At 45.7% G+C, this 16962-nt stretch overlaps 1 protein-coding gene and 1 non-coding gene across 4 annotated transcripts; both read left to right on the top strand.

Moving 5' to 3' along the window:
- The first annotated feature begins 2890 nt into the window (after positions 1–2890).
- DGKA (diacylglycerol kinase alpha) lies at positions 2891–16885 on the top strand. Of its 3 annotated transcripts, none has more exons than XM_023758036.1 (21): positions 2891–3060; positions 3482–3555; positions 3887–4019; positions 4265–4339; positions 4804–4853; positions 5207–5281; positions 5442–5561; positions 5672–5786; positions 6550–6638; positions 6768–6887; positions 7093–7191; positions 7370–7453; positions 7695–7768; positions 7928–8002; positions 8416–8501; positions 8592–8681; positions 15369–15529; positions 15771–15835; positions 16063–16153; positions 16435–16633; positions 16744–16885. In XM_023758036.1, the coding sequence occupies exons 1-21, from the start codon at positions 2997–2999 to the stop codon at positions 16866–16868; spliced, it is 2064 nt and encodes a 687-aa protein (XP_023613804.1). In that variant the 5' UTR covers positions 2891–2996; the 3' UTR covers positions 16869–16885. The 3 variants fall into 3 exon arrangements, with proteins under 3 accessions (XP_023613804.1, XP_023613805.1, XP_023613806.1); XM_023758037.1 differs by having other exon boundaries at positions 2986–3060; positions 3482–3569; XM_023758038.1 differs by lacking the exons at positions 2891–3060; positions 3482–3555; positions 3887–4019; positions 4265–4339 and adding an exon at positions 4451–4469.
- Positions 13011–13117, top strand: LOC111827020. Its single transcript, XR_002830481.1, has one exon. It is a non-coding gene; the product is annotated as a U6 spliceosomal RNA (small nuclear RNA).
- Positions 16886–16962: the final 77 nt, after the last annotated feature.

Below are 16962 nucleotides of genomic sequence, written 5' to 3'. Positions count from 1 at the left end.
AGAGTAGATTCTTGCACCACCAGAAAAGAAATTCCCATAGGCCCTAACTGCCTCCTTGAGCCTGAATAAATAAGTGGGCAGAGGGGAGGCAGAGGTCAGATTAACATTATTCATTCATTTAACAAATATTTATTTAGCACCTACTATATGTGCTCCAAATTGTCTCACGGATTCCCCTGCCTGTCAAGATGGACACGCTGGCATCCCATTTAACCATATTTGTATTATTATTCTCAAAATATGACTCCCTAACTTTACATAACTATTTGTACAACCAATATGGAGCACCTACAACATGCTGGGCACTGGTTTTTTTTTAAATTTTTTTTATTGATTAAGTTATTACATATGTGTCCTTATCCCCACATTACCCCCATCCCCCCCCACTCATGCCCTCACCCCCTGTTGTCTGTGTCCATTGGTTAGGCCTATATGCTTGCATATAAGTCCTTTGGTTGATTTCTCCCCCTTACCCCCAACCTCCCCTACCTTCACTCTGAGGTTTGACGGTCTGATCGATGCTTCTCTGTCTCTGGATCTGTTTTTGTTCATCAGTTTATGTTGCTCATTATATTCCACGAATGAGTGAGATCATGTTTGGGCACTGTTTTTGGTATTGGGGATACAGTGATGAATAATACTGACAAGCCTTGGCTGGTTTGGCTCAGCATTAGCCTGCAGACTGAAGAGTCCTGTGTTTGATTCTCGTCAGGGGCACATGCCCAGGTTGCTGGCTCGATCCCCAATAGGGGGTGTACAGTAGGCAGCTGATCAATGATTCTCTCTCATCATTGATGTTTCTATCGCTCTCTCCCTCTCTGAAATCAATAAAAATATATTTTAAAAAGAAACAAAAGATTAAAGAAATAGAATTTAAAAAATAATAAGTTCCTGCCCTTGTGGAACTTACATTTTAATAGGAGAAGACAAACAGGAAAGAAAATAGTTGGGTATGAGATTTATCGGGATGATCACTTAGTAAGTTATATAATGTCTAATCACTGGGATGAAACTAACACAATATATGTCAACTGTAATTGAAAAATAAAAAATGGTTCAAAGAAAAAAATAACAAGATAATTTCTAGCTGTGTTAAGTTCTATAAAAGAAACGAAGGTGCTATGCAAAGGAGGGGACTACTTTAGAATGATCAGGGAAGGACTCTTGGAGGAGCTGACATTTCAGCTTTGGCAAAAAGTCAGCTCTGCCCACGAGTATGGAAGAGTGTTCCAGGCAGACAGAACAGTAAGTCTCATGGCCCTGAGCAGGGAAGAACTTGGTATGTTTGCAGAACAGAAAGGAGGTTAGTGAGACTAAAAGGCAGTGTGTGAAGAGAGTGTTGCTCAGTGGTTGAGCATCCACACATGAACCAGGAGGTCAGGGTTCAATTTCCAGTCAGGGCACATTCGGGGGTTGCAGGCTCAATCCCCAGTAGGGGGCATGCAGAAGGCAGCTGGTCAATGATTCTCTCTCATTGATGTTTCTGTCTCTCACTCCTCTCCCTTCCTCTCTGAAATAAATTTTAAAAATTTATATATATATACACTCATATATATATGACAGAAAAACAAGCAGGGGCCCCTGCCACACAATTCTTGGATTGCAGCTTTGGTTCCTGCCTTGGGAAGTCCCAACCTCCTCTTGGAGCTCTAGTTTCTTCACCTATAGACTGGCTATACCAATCATTTTTTATCTCATAGAATTTTCTTTTAATTGTTAATACAATAACTACTGTTTCTTGAAGGCCTTCTGTATGCCAGGCATTATAGTTGGTACTTTTTATACATTATTTGACAATCCTCACAACTGTGATAGATAGGTGTCATTCTCCCCATTTTACAGATGTAATTTGTCCAAATCAGACCCTGGTATCAGAGCTAAAAATAGAACCCAGATATGACTAACCCTAGTTCTGTTTGACTCCAAAACGGTGCTGTCCTATGCTGCGCTATACTAATGTGAGATATTATTATTGCTGTTTTTCAATACTCAAGGCAAGTTGCCCTCTGCTACTTGGTCTCTGGGCCAGTGGTCAGCATGATCCACATGATGGCTCCTCTTTGGTCTCTGAGTCCCATAGCTAAAAATGAGCTCCCTAAACACTGTTAGCCAACCTAGGTGGGTAGAAGGAAGACCCCATAATCTGAGACTCCCGCATTCAGTTAAACCCTGCTGCAACTGGGAAGCCAGGCAGATAGATGTCTTTCCCCTGACTTCTCCCAATCTCACGTGCCTGGCTTCCCCCCTTCCTCAGTAGAGCTCCGCTGGACGCTGGCGAGGCGGGGCCAAGGTTGGGGACCCGCCAGAGTTGGTTCTGTGTCGCGCGCGTCAGAAGCGCTAGAGGTCGTTGCGGGGCGTGGGTGGCTCGGGGAGTGGGTGGCAGAGCGGGCCTGGGGACCGAGGCTGGAGGCGGAGCAAAATGGGGTCCTGGCCCGGAAGGCGTGCCAGCAGCGCAGTGAGAACCACCCGGCGGGGCCGGGATGTGGGATCCGCGATGGAGAGCACAGGCTTGGGAGAGACTGCAGAGATTGGGGGTGGCGGGAGAAAAGGTAGAAGCAGGCGAGAGACACACTCACCAAGACATATACACTGGGAAAGCGGGTGTGGGGGCGGGAAGGTGAGGGTGGTCAGAGATGAATTAAGACAGATTGGGGGGCGAGGGGAATAAGAGAGCTGGAGAAGGATCCAGAAATGGAGGAGAGAAAGAGATGAGTCAAAAACAGAGACAAAGGACAGACTGTCAGGGAGAGATAGAGACATATGGAGAGGGACACAAGGAACAGAAGAGACTTAGGGAGAGACTCAGAGAAAAGGAAAGAACAGAAATAACAGTGGGAGTGGAGAATTAACTGAGTAGACAACCAGAGAGACCACGCTGGCTCTTTCAGCCTCATGCTCTTGTCATCCTCCAGACCTACCCTTGGAAGCCCACGTCCAGGCGCCGTAAGTTCTACTACCAAGCTGTCTTTGTGGCCACCCTTGTGAAAAAAAGGAAGATGGCCAAGGAGAGGGGCCTAATGAGCCCCAATGATTTTGCCCAGCTGCAAAAATACATGGAATGTGAGTCTTTTTCTGAGTCCTTTAGTTCTGGAGACCTTACCCCAGAGAGCTCCTCTTCCTTCAACTTTCCCCCCTCACCTCCAGTTTCCCCCATGATCTTGAACCAGTCAGCTCCTAAGATATGCCTATAACTAGGAAAGGGAGGAGAGGGGGATGGGGAGATGTCTGGGGTCTCAGCTGTCCATCTACCTTCTCTGAACCTTGACTGCCTGTTACAAGTCTCAGAGAAGAAAAAATAGGGGTACCACTTTGGAGGATCTGAAATGTTATTCTCTTCTGTATTTCTGTGTATTTCAGACTTTCTTCTTTCTTCATCTCACTTGAATCTTTTTTCCTATTGGATGTCTGGGTGGGACACTGACAGAGGGCAGGGAGAGCTAAACTAGACTAATGCTCTTCTTTCACTCTCTTCACACCTTAGACTCCACCAAGAAGGTCAGTGATGTCCTAAAGCTCTTTGAGGATGGTGAAATGGCTGGATATGTCCAAGAAGATGTGAGTGGCAGCTGGTAAATCTTTTCCTGGACCAACTCCTCCTATCTTTGTTTTTTGCTACACCATTGGGATCCCCAACTTCCAGGGATTATTCTGGGCCCAACCATGCCCTCCTCCCTCGAGATACCCCAACATTCATAGTTACTGCAGCTATTGCTTTAGGACAAAGCAAGAGATTCTAGTAATTCAGGACTCAACCTAAGAAGTTATACTCCTGCCTTGGGTGCTTCTCAATTCTGCACTTACTGTCTCTGTCCCCACTACTCCCAATTCTTCAATCCCCAACTCCCATCCTGCAGACTCCCCAGGATAATGGTTGCTCTCATCATAGGCCATTGGGTATGAGGGATTCCAGCAATTCCTGAAAATCTACCTGGAAGTGGATGATGTTCCCAGTCACCTCAGCTTGGCCCTGTTTCAATCCTTCCAGACTAGTTACTCCTTAGAAGAGACTGTAAAAAAAGGTATGGTCACACAGGTGGGAATGGGCCCAGCCTCCTGAAGAAAAGTCATGAGTTTTGGGGTGAGAGCTGAATTGAGTCACATGCTGGGGTTAGGGTTGGGGGTCAGAGGTAGAGGTTGGCCCTGCTGGTCTCTGGGAGCTGGAAGAAGGAAAGTTAAAGGGAAGAGTTGGGACAAACAAAGGAAAAGAGAAGAGCCAAAGTGAAGGGACCCCCAACCTCAGATTTACTGTACTTTTTGTATCCAGATATGGTATGTCTCAGTGATGTCTCCTGCTACTTTTCCCTTCTGGAGGGTGGCCGACCAGAAGACAAGCTAGAATGTGAGTTGCCATTCTGGACTGGGGGAGGGGAAGAAAGGTGAAGGGAGAGAGGGTGTTCCCCAGCCTTCCTTCCCTAATTTTTTCAGGATTCCTAAAGACCGACAGGGCCCGACAAAGGTGGGGCCAGAGAGTGAGCCCATTTTCTCTGTTCCCCCAGACTCCTTATACCTAATGCCATCCACCATAGTCACCCGAGTTCCTATGTTTTGTACATTTTCATGTAGGTGGCCTGGGGTGTTCTTGGGATGTAGACGGTGTGTAGTATCTCCCCTATCAGGTTCACTGAGGGTGGAATCCAGACCTGTTTCCCCTCCCTTTTTGTCTCCTTTTTCAGTCCCAACCCCAAGCTCTGGGCTCTTCATCTAAAAGGTTTCTCCCTATCTCTTTGTTTCCCCTGTATTCTATGATGAATTCTTTGGGTATCCCTCACAAACTGACCCTGGCCCCCCTAAAACACCCCACAGTCACCTTCAAGCTGTACGACATGGACAGAAATGGGATCCTGGACAGCTCAGTGAGTTGGGGGACCTGTATGCTGGGCAAGGGAGTATGTGTCCATTTGTCTGTGCCCTCCTGTCTCAACTCTTCCAGGATCTTAAGAAGCAGAGGAAGCTAGAGGGAGAAGTTGAATCTTGTAGAACTAAATTTGGGAGTAGGTCCCAAGCTCTTGACCCCTAAAACAGGAGGCTGGAGGCATGAATTGGGGACTGCCTTGCAAACATATGAACACACATAGACTTAGCATAGGCATCTGAGAATGAGAGATGGGTCTGGGGTGGAATCTAAGAACTCTGATTTCTAGAGAATGGTTTGAATGGTGGTAGTGAGGTGGGATATGGCTGTGGCTCTTACTCTCTTGGCCCACAGGAAGTGGAAAAAATCATCACACAGATGATGCGAGTGGCTGAATACCTGGATTGGGATGTGTCTGAGCTGAAGCCGGTAAGGCAGCTCTTCCTTCATGTCCCTTCTTGTATTTTCTCCCTGATGAGTCTACTTTACCCTTAGCTAGGATGGCTGGTCTGGGTGTCCTAGGGGGCCTTGGAGAGGTGTCAGATCTGAGGGGCCACTCACACCAACAGTCTCCCCATTCTCTGCTCAGATTCTTCAAGAAATGATGAAAGAGATTGACTATGATGGCAGTGGCTCTGTCTCCCTGGCTGAGTGGCTCCGGGCTGGGGCCACTACGGTGCCATTGCTAGTGCTGTTGGGCCTGGAGATGGTGAGTAGGAGAGATTGGTAAGGAAGTTAAGACAGCTGCCTTGGGTTGTTTGCCAGAGGTTGGTTCTCTAAGGGCTTAGACACTCCCTAGCATTTACTATGCCCTCCTAGACCCTGAAGGACAATGGGCAGCACATGTGGAGACCTAAGAGGTTCCCCCGACCAGTCTACTGCAACCTGTGCGAGTCAAGCATTGGTCTTGGCAAACAGGGCCTGTGCTGTAACCGTGAGTGATGGGGCCTGGGAGTGTGGGAGCAGAGGGGCAGCCCAGCTATCTGTGGGAGCATGGCGCTCTGAACTTAGTGTAACCTGGGCTTGAATTCTGACCTCTGTCACTGACTAGTTATGTGACCTAGTTAAGCCTTAGTTTCCTCAACTGAAATTGAGATCATTGTGAGCATTAAATAAGTTGTTGCAAGAAGAGTGCTTCATGCCCTAACCGGTTTGGCTCAGTGGATAGAGCGTCAGCCTACGGACTGAAGGGTCCCAGGTTCGATTCTGGTCAAGGGCATGTACCTTGGTTGCGGGCACATCCCCAGTGCAGGGTGTGCAGGAGGCAGCTGATCGATGTTTCTAACTCTCTATCCCTCTCCCTTCCTCTCTCTGTAAAAAATCAATAAAAATATATATTTTTAAAAAAAGAAAAATGCTTCATCCAGTGCATGTACCTACTATTAAGTCTACAATAAAAATTAGTTATTATTATTGTTTTATATCTGGGCCTCCTTTGGATCATCCAACTCAGTTATTGGCACGTGGAGGGAGTAGGGGTAGTCATGCAGTAACAATTGCTCTCTAAGGGGAAGAGTGAGCAAAAGGCATAGGTCTTGGAGGTGAGCCCCCACCCCAAACTTTAATTATCTACCATACCCTCACAGCAAGGGATTATATGTCTTGTTTCAGTGAGTGATCCTACCTCACCCCCGGGTAAGGAGGAGCTAGAGAGAGGGGCTTTAGCTAAGGCTCTGACCTTCTTCCCCCTTGCCCAGTCTGTAAGTACACCGTTCACGACCAGTGTGCCATGAAAGCCCTGCCTTGTGAAGTCAGCACCTATGCCAAGTCTCGGAAGGACATTGGTGTGAGTGACCCCCATGCCTACCCCATCACCATCCACAGCCTGGCCCCAGCCCTTGGCCCATTGTTACCCTCAACCCTTCCCCAGTCCTTGCTCAGACCCTCTCAGACTGGGATTGCCTTTCTCCCCAAGGTCCAATCACATGTGTGGGTGCGAGGAGGCTGTGTATCTGGAAGATGCGACCGCTGTCAGAAAAAAATCCGGATCTACCACGGTCTAGTTGGGCTGCATTGTGTGTGGTGCCACCTAGAGGTCAGTTCGGAGGCTTTGTCTACAGGCTGCGCCTTGGGGCCCCTGCTTAAACTGCCCTCTCTTCTCTGTTAGTCTCGAGTCTTCTCGCCTCCCAGACAGCTTATCCCTTACAGCCCCTATGGGCTCTCTTCTCAGTACCAGATCCCCAAGTTGAGAAGTGATGAGGTTCCCTCCACGATCTCTCCAGGCCCACCTTGTCTTTCAGATCCACGATGACTGCCTGCAAGCTGTGGGCCATGAGTGTGACTGTGGGCTGCTCCGGGATCACATCTTGCCCCCATCTTCCATCTATCCCAGCGTCTTGGTGAGTGCTGTGGGAAGCGGCTGGGAGGGGACACGAGTGCTTCTCCGATTTAAAAATACACATGCACACAATGCCATTTAGAGCAGAGAGCCTATACTTTTAGGATTCAAGTCAAACTCTCATCTGTTTAGGGATTCACACACAATCCAGTTTTCCTTCCCTTTGCTTCCCTTCCTAGGCCTCTGGACAGGAGCATAAAAGTACCAAAACAAGCCAGAAGATCGTGGATGATTTAAATTTGAGCACGTTTGAGGCTCTGCGGGTACAAGGCTGAGAGGGTTGGGCTTCATGTGGTGGGGGATGGTTTTCCTTCACTGGAGCCCTCCTGGGGGGAATGAAGTGGAAACCTGGGGAATTGTGCCTGCTCTCCAGAAGCCCCACCCTGGTAGAGGAGGGGAAAAAATATCTTGGGGGAATAACAGCTTTTTGTCCCTGTCTCCAGGGTCCATCTGAACTCGAACAAAACCCTGTGTTCCTTATCCTTGTTTTCTTCCCCCGTGCAGATTGACCCTGTTGCTAACACCCACCCACTTCTGGTCTTTGTCAACCCTAAGAGTGGTGGGAAGCAGGGAGAGAGGTGAGAAAACAATACTGGGTCTTCTGAGATGGAGGGAGAAGACCGACAGAGATTTGGAATCTGTGTGTATGGAGAGGACTTTCCTTGAGGAGGACAGCAAGAAGGTGTGGTACAGAAACTCCATCCCCTGCCATGAGCTTTCCTTTTTCCCTCAAACAGGGTGCTTTGGAAATTCCAGTATCTGCTAAACCCTCGACAGGTGTTCAACCTCCTAAAGGATGGTCCTGAGCCAGGGTGAGTGTAAGTTGGGAGCTGTAGCACAATGTTTGTGTGTGTCTGCCTATCTGTGTATGTTGAGAGAGCAGGAAAGATTGCATGTTGGGAGGGGAGGGCCAGGGGACCCCTAGAAATCAGAATTCAGAATGCTGTTTTTACTAGGGTCACTGAGTATTCTGTCCTCTGAGTGCTCTGCCTCATCATTGTTCTGCTCTCAAAGGTTGGAGATACCAATTTTCCCTAACTACTAAGGAGTGGCTATAAACTATCCCCATTGTACCTTTTCTCTACCCTTAATAGAGATAAGTCTTTTGACATAGGAGAAGGGGATTATAAGGAAAGTCCAAAAAAGAAGTAATCTGCCTGTCCGGGAGTTGGGTAGCCTCATTCCAGTTATCGTTCCTCATCTTCTCTTTCACCTTTTGTCTCAGGCTTAGATTCTTCAGAGAAGTTCCCGATTACCGGATTTTGGTGTGTGGTGGAGATGGCACAGTAGGCTGGATCCTCGAGACCATTGGTCAGTGCAGGGAGCGCTCCGGGCAGGGCACTCGGGCAGTGGCCTTCCAGAGCTAACTCCCTCCATGCATCTCCGCACCTGCCTCCCCAGACAAAGCCAACTTGCCTGTTGTGCCTCCTGTTGCTGTGTTACCCCTGGGCACTGGAAATGATCTAGCTCGTTGTCTAAGATGGGGAGGAGGTAAATGATTAGAAATTTTTGCTTGGGTAATGGGTGGAGTTGGGTTGGAAGGGGAAGACACCTAGAAAGCATCTAGGCGTCTGGTGTACAAAGAGGGTTGGGAAGAATAGGCATAGATGGGCAGGTACCAAAATGGATTGTCCCAAAAGAAGAGAGCTGTGGAAGGAACAAGGATCACAGTCTGAACTTAGAAGGGTCAAGGGTGATGGTTCTCTCCCCTATAAATCTAAAAATCTTCTATTTCTCCCAACCAATTCTTAGGGCCCAGAGCATCAGGGAAAAAGGGGGTAGAGGGAGGACAGTGTAGGAATAAGAAAGGTTGTATAAGAGCTAAGCCAGCTCTGGCCAGTGTGGCTCGGTTGGTTGGGCATTGTCCCGTGCACAGAGAAAGGTTGCTGGTTCTATTCCTGGTCAGGGCACATGCCTGGATTGCAGCTCGATCCCCAGTAGGAGGCATGCAGCAGGCAGCAGATTGATGTTTCTTTCTCTACCTGTCCCTTCTTCTCTCTCTCTCTCATATCAATGAAAACGTATTTTTTAAAAATATGTAAGCCAGATGCCGAGTGATGGAACTAGTAGGGAGATTGGCCATGACTCATCCATTCATTCAACCAGTTAATCAGGTCATGTATTCATTCATTATAATTTCTTCCCAAGTGTATTGCAACAGTCTCCTAACTACACTCCCATTTCTAGTCTTTTGCTCCCTTCAAAGAGAAAGAGTTGAAGGCATTGGTAGTTAAAGACGTCAATATGGGGCAGGTTGAGTTTGAGGTATCTTGGAGCTGAGCTGTTGGATTCAAAGTCCAGCTCTGAGATGTCACAGGAGATTATAGAAAGGGTCTGCTAAGGAGAGTAAAAAGTGTTTTAAGTGGAAGAAATTATGTAAAACCATTGGAGCCACCAAACAATGTGGTGGTGCATTAGGGGAAAGTGTGAGTCATTCATTGTGACTGGGACATAAGGTGCGAAATGGGGAATGGGGAGAAGGAGGACTGAGTTTACTAGAGTCCAGATTATGGAGGGTCATGAATGCTGTGCTGAGAGTTTTTAACTTCATCCTGCTGGAGATTGCAAGCTGACAGCCCACAGAAATTATTTGTATTGTCTACCTTGCAGAGTTTTAATTTTTTTGACTTTGGTTACTTCTAAGAAGTGGGTTATGTATTCTTCAATTTCCCACAATCCCTGGGCTTCCTACTATTCACTCATCCACTTTACCTTTCTAACAACTGAGGCATTTGAATGTGCAATTCCTGAATCGTAGGGAGCTCTTAAACTCATGAAAAATATATGTAAAATATTATACTCTTGTATACACTGGCCGGTGTGCTCAGTGGTTGAATGTCAACCTATGAACCAGGAGGTCATGGTTCAATTCCCAGTCAGGGCACATGCCCGGGTTGTGGGCTCAATCTTGTGTGGGGCGTGCAGAAGGCAGCCAGTCAATGATTCTCTCTCATCACTGATGTTTCTATCTCTCTCTCCCTCTCCTTCTTCTCTGGAATCAAGAAAAAAATATATTTAAAAGTAAAATAAAATATTATACCCTCTATATATAAAATATTATTCCAGAAATTAGGAATATTTTTGAATACATATTACAATGTAAATTTTTTGGCCAGATTTTATTTGTTTGTTTGTTTGTTTTGTTTTGTGTTAATCCTCACCTGAGGATATTTTTCTCATTGGTTTTCTTTTAAAAATATTTTTATTGATTTCAGAGAGGAAGGGAGAAGGAGAGAGAGAGAGAGAGAAACATCATTGACCGGTTGCCTCCTGCACGCCCCACACTGCGGATCAAGCCTGCAACCCGGGCATGTGTGCTCGACTGGAATCGAACCTGGGACCCTTCAGTCCACAGGCCGACACTATTCACTGAACCAAACTGGCCAAGGCCCCATTGATTTTTTTAGAGAGAGTGGAAGGAAGGGGGAGAGACACACACAGAGAGAAACATCGATGTGAGAGAGACACATCGATTGGTTGCCTCCCGCACGCACCCCAACCAGAGCCATGAGGTAGAAGCCACAATGTTTGGTAACTAATGGTTTGTGGAGGAGGACGTGAAGACCTGTCTAAGACATTTCCTAGGTCTGTGGACTGAGCAGATGGGATGGCATCTATAAAGATATGGGATACAGGAGGAGGACCAGTTTAAGGAAACAAGACTCATTTTTAGACACGCTGCATTGAGGTGTCAGTGGAGCACCCAGATGGAAGTGTGTGGTGGGTAGTTAGAAGTCAATGTTAAAAATTTAGGAGAAAAGTCAGGGCTGAAGATACATGCTCCAGAGTCATCTGCTCCTGGGTGGTAATTGACATCCGGAGAAAAGAAGAGTTACCAGGAAAAGAGTTAAGAAGAGAAGGTGGATGAGAACAGGCAGATCCTGGTAATCACCCTATTTAAGGTTTGAGCAGAGGAAGATGAATTATTAATGGAGTCTATATTAGTGACCTGTTTCTGCTATAACAAGTCACCACAAACAGTGGTTTAAAACAACACAGCTCTGACCGGTTTGGCTCAGTGGATAGAGCGTCAGTCTGGGGACTGAAGGGTCCCCGGTTCGATTCTGGTCAAGGGCATGTACCTTGGTTGCGGGCACATCCCCAGATGGGGGTGTGCAGGAGGCAGCTGATGGATGTTTCTAACTCTCTATCCTTCTCCCTTCCTCTCTGTAAAAAAAATCAATAAAATATATTTAAAACAACAACAACACAAATTTATCATCTTAACCTTCTGAGGATCAGAAGTCCAAAATAGGTCCTATTGCACTAAAGTCAAGGTGGTGGCAGGGCTGTGTTTGTTTAGAGGCTCTAGGGGTCCTCTTTTTACTTATAAGGACCCCTGTGATCACCTTGGGCCTGCCTAGATAATTCAGGATAATCTCCCCATTTTTAAAAATCATTAATTTGATCACACCTGCAAAGCCGCTTGCTGTGTACGGCAACATATTCAGATTCTGGAGATGAGGGTGTGGACATCTCCGAGGGGCCATTACCCTGCCTACCGCAGAGACTGAGAAGGAGCAGTTAGAGAGGGTCCTCTGTCACTTAGAGAGTGCTAGTTGAGAAACCAAGTGAGTAGTTTCATGAGTTAAAATAAGAACTAAAGATATACTATTGGTTTTGGCAGGAATCATTGGCAATCTTTGCCAAAAGAGTTTCAGCAGGGTTGTATGGTGAAAGGCAAATTACAGTGGGTTGAACCACCAATGGAATGTGAGGAAGTGAAAACCCAGTTTTGTAATCTTTTTCTTCCTGATTGCAAAAATAATACGTGCTTGTGGTAAAATATACTTCAAACATTTCAGATATACGTGCCAAGAAAGTGAAAGTTCTCTGTAATCTACTCCCTGAAGTTTTGGAGTCTATTTCCACATGGTTTTCTTTCTAGAGACATACTAATCTGTATTTAAACAACAAGGTCGTTTTACAGATGCTTTTCTTCTTCTTTTTTTTTTTTAACCAAACAGTTCATCTTGGTTGTCATTATATTTCTTTTTTAAAATATATTTTTATTGATTTAAGAGAGGAAGAGAGAGGCAGAGAGAGATAGCAACATCAAATGATGAGAGATAATCATTGATTGGCTGCCTCTTGCACGCCCCCTACTGGGGATCAAGCCCGCAACCCAGGCATGTGCCCTCGACTGGAATTGAACCCAGAACCCTTCACTCCTCAGGCCAACACTATCCACTGAGCCAAACCTGCTAGGGCTGCCTCCCTCCTTTTATTACTGAATAGCACTATGCTCTGTGAATGTCATTATTTACTTATTTATTTTTATTTTGAGAGTATGTTTATTAAAGCTAAGGATAGCGAAAGGAGGAAGGGCTTAGGATAGAAGAAGCAACAGGAGAGAGACTAGGTGAGGCTGCTTAAGCTCCCTAGAACTGTTCTAGGAAAAAAGAAGTGAGCCAAGGTGGGGCTGCTTTCGCTCACTGGAGAGTCAGAGGAAACGGGGCCTTGGACACAGGTTCAGAGGGTTAGCCCGGGAGGAGCAGCTGCTGCCCGTGGCTCCCCTGGTTGCAGGTCTTGTGGGGACTGTTAGAGTTTAGGAGAGGCATGCCTGTCGGGGAAGAAAAGCAGGGATGTGCTCCTGGGAGGGAACGTGCCTTTCATAACTTATTTAACCAGTCCCCTCTTGATAGACATTTGGGTAGCATTTAGTCTTTTACTACAAACCATGTGCAGTGAACACTGCACATCTATCTCTGCACACAGATGTGAGAATTTCTCTAGGAGAGATTTCAAGAAGTGAAATTGCTGGCTCCAAGACCATAAAGATTTGACACTTGATTAGTTATTTTCTTAAAAAAAAAAATAGTGCTTGCTTGAGCAGTATATATACTAAAATTGGAATGATACAGAGACGATTAACATGGCCTCAGTGCAAGGACGACACACAAATATGTGAAACATTCCATATTAAAAACAAAAAGAAAGTAATACGTCAGTACATTTTCACTGTAAAAAATTTTGAAAAGTGAAATGTGTAAGTCTTCACATATAGGCCTCTTTTTCCTTACTCCTCACCAAATTCCACATTCCTCCCACTGCTTCCTATTTGCACTCATTTTTCTGTTTTCACATGCACACATACACGGAACTTTTAAACAAACATAAATGGGATCATGCTATCCAAATTTTTCTGGTTCTTTTTTTCATGGCATAATGTGTCTTGGAGATCTTTCCATGTTAGCACCTATAGATTTCATTTTGCATTCAGTAGCTGCGCATTATTTCATGGCATGGATTTGCCACCATCTATATAACCTTCCCTTACTGATGGGCATTTAGATTTTTTCCAATATTTTGCTATTTTAGACATACCTCAGCAAACTTACTTGTATATCCACTGCTGTGCACATGTGTGTTGGTTTCTGTAGGTGAAATTCCTAGAAGTGGAATTGCTACATCAAAGGATACGTTTTGATAAAATTTGATAACGTTTTGATAAAAATTGCCAAATTGTCTTCCAAAAACGAAATAACAATATGTGCTCCAACTAACAGCAAATGAGAGTGCCAGTTTATTCATAATCTCTTTGATGCTTGATTTTATCAATCTCTTTATACTTTGTCAATTTGAGCATCTTTAATATGCATATTGTCCATTTGTATTTCTTTTTTTAAATATATTTTTATTATTATTTAAAATATATTTTTATTGATTTCAGAAAGGAAGGGAGAGAGAGAGTGATTGAAACATCAATGATGAGAGAAAATCATTGATCGGCTGCCTCCTGCACACCACACACTGGGGACCAACCTGCAACCCAGGCATGTGTCCTGACCGGAAATCGAACCGTGATCTCCCGTGGCCAGGCTTAAATATATTTTTATTGATTTCAGAGAGGAAGGGAGAGGGAGAGAGAGATAGAAACATCGACGATGAGAGAGAATCATTGATTGGCTGCCTCCTGCTCACCCCGCTACTGGCTACTGGGGATTGAGCCCACAACCCTTCAGTCCACAGGCTGATGCTCTGTCCCCTGAGCCAAACCAGCTAGAGATGTATTTCTTCTGTGATTGGCTTGATTGCCTTATTTGCCAGTTTTTCTATTGACTTTATAAATATAGAATTTGTAAGCTTTTTTTAAATGTTGGGGAAGGTAATCTGTTGTCTGTGCTGCAGAAAATTTTCCTCAGTTTGTATTTTGTCTTTGTTGTTGTTGCTGTTAATCCTCACTTGAGGATATTTTTCCATTGATTTTTTTTAGACTGAGTCAGAAGGGTGGGGGAGAGACACAGAGAGAGAAACATTGATGTGAGAGAGACACATCGATTGGTTGCCTCCCGCACATGCCCTGACCGGGACAGGGGATTGAGCCTGCAACTGAGGTACATGCCCTTGACGGGAATCAAACCCAGGACCCTTCAGTCTGTGGGCAGACGCTCCAACCACTGAGCCAAACCGGTAGGGCTATTTTGTCTTTTTTTTTTTTCAAGTGTGTTATTTATTTAACCATACAGAAGTTTCTAATTTTAATATACTTGTGTTAATCAGTCTTTCCCTTTTTTGGCTCCTAGCTTTGTATTATGCTTTAGAAAGGCCTTTTCCATTCAAGATTCTTAAAACATTGTGCTTTCTTCTAGTACAAATTCTGCTTCCTTTTTTTACATTTAAATTCTTTGATCCACCTTGAATTTATTTTGGTATAAGGAGTAATTTTTACACCCAGCACCATTTATGGAATAATCTGTTTTTTCCCTGCTTACTTGAAATGTCATCATATACTAAATTCTTATATATACTTCATTCTATTTCTGGGCACTCTGTCCTTTACTTTTTACTTTATTTACTTTTATCACACTGTTTAGACAGAGAAAGTGTCAGGGAATGAGAGAGAGAGATAGAGATGGAGATAGAGCTAGAGAATGAATTTTCCCCATTCATCACTCATTTTAAAATTTTTCTGGCTATTTTTTCTGGTCTTCCAGATGAACTTTGTGTTATTGTTAGATGGGTACACACATTGGGAACGCTCATCCTCCATGACAGTGTGGAAGAAAGGGTCAGCAAGGTCCATGCCCAAGCACCCTTCCCTTCCACTGGCAAGGGCTGGGAGAGTCTGCAGAATCAGGACAGAGGATCCCTGGGAATTTGTGGAGCTAGGAGCTAAGAGGAGGTCCCTCTGAGACTTGGGGCTGAGTGCTAACCTGTCTTCTCCCCCCTCCCTAGGCTATGAGGGACAGAATTTGGGGAAGATCCTCAAGGATTTAGAGACGAGTAAGGTGGTACATATGGATCGATGGTCTGTGGAGGTGATACCCCAACGAACTGAAGAAAAGTGTGACCCAGTCCCCTTTCAAATCATCAATAACTACTTCTCCATTGGTGTGGTCAGTGGAGTGGGCATGGGGGAAGGGAGGAAGTAGGGGTTAAGCAGGCACAGGATGGAGGAGGGCAGACTGGAAAGGTAGAGGTTAAGGAAGCTACACACAGGAAAATTTGGGGTGGGGCCCAGTGGTGTGAGTTGCAAGAAAAGAACATGAGGCATACTGCTCCCAAATGGGGAAGTTAAAGAAAGTTCTGTGCTGAGAGGAGGCAGGCCTCTGATCTTACATGCCCTGAACTCCCCAGGATGCCTCTATTGCTCACCGATTCCACATGATGCGAGAGAAATATCCTGAGAAGTTCAACAGCAGGTGAGAGAAAGTGGGGGTGGGGGTAGGTATACACAGTGGCAGGGACCAGTTGTGGCCAAGTGTGACCAGAGCACTTATATGGGTAGTAACACCTCTAGGAAAGCCCTCAACCCAAAGGTACCCTGTTCTGCATGGGTATGGAGTCAGGAGGTTGATGCCCTTCCCTGTCACTGCCAACTGCATAATTTGCCCCCTCCCCACTGGGTCTTGTGTTGGGGCTGATACAGAATGAAGAACAAGCTATGGTATTTCGAATTTGCCACATCTGAATCCATCTTCTCAACATGCAAAAAGCTGGAGGAGTCTTTGACAGTTGAGGTGGGTATGATGAAACCTAACCCTATATCCTTTTCAGCTTTTTATATCTTAGTTTCTCCCTATACAGGTGCCTCAAGAACTTCCCATATTCTTGAACCTTTGCTTTGACCTCCCAGTTCTCCAATTTTGAATTCCCAAGTTCTCAAGATATACTAGTCCCTATTTCCCTCCATCCCTTGCAAAACTCAAAATCTTGGCTTTCCCTATTTGTCATTTGGTGGAGGAAGAGGTCACGCCTTTATTGTGTCATGAAGTAAAGGTCTGTTTTCTCCTACCCTCAGATCTGTGGGAAACCACTGGATCTGAGTTCCCTATCTCTAGAAGGCATTGCAGTCCTGAACATTCCTAGCACGCATGGTGGATCCAACCTCTGGGGTGATACCAAGAGACCCCATGGGGACATCCACGGGATCAACCAGGCCTTAGGTTCCGCAGCTAAAGTCATCACCGACCCTGACATCCTGAAAACCAGTGTACCAGGTGAGAGGAGCAGCTCTGGAAGCGGAGTGAGCGGGGCTAAGGGGAAGGTGTGACTCTCTCTGAAGGCACCCTGCTTCTGCAAAACCTATCTCACTACTTTCCACCCCCAGACCCAAGTGACAAGCGGCTGGAAGTAGTAGGGCTGGAGGGTGCGATTGAAATGGGCCAGATCTATACCAAGCTCAAAAATGCTGGACGTCGGCTGGCCAAGTGCTCTGAGATCACCTTTCAGTAAGGAAAACTCTGGCCAGGGGCTCTGAGGGAAGGAGTTGGGCCGGGAGCACCCAGGTCATGGGAATGGTGGGGAGGGACTGTACTAGGAGATCTCA

Source organism: Myotis lucifugus, unplaced genomic scaffold (assembly GCF_000147115.1).
Source record: "Myotis lucifugus unplaced genomic scaffold, Myoluc2.0 scaffold_119, whole genome shotgun sequence".
Classification (NCBI taxonomy): Eukaryota; Metazoa; Chordata; class Mammalia; order Chiroptera; family Vespertilionidae; genus Myotis; species Myotis lucifugus.
Note: the sequence above shows the minus strand (reverse complement) of the source record. Positions and strands in the feature narration are given on the sequence as shown.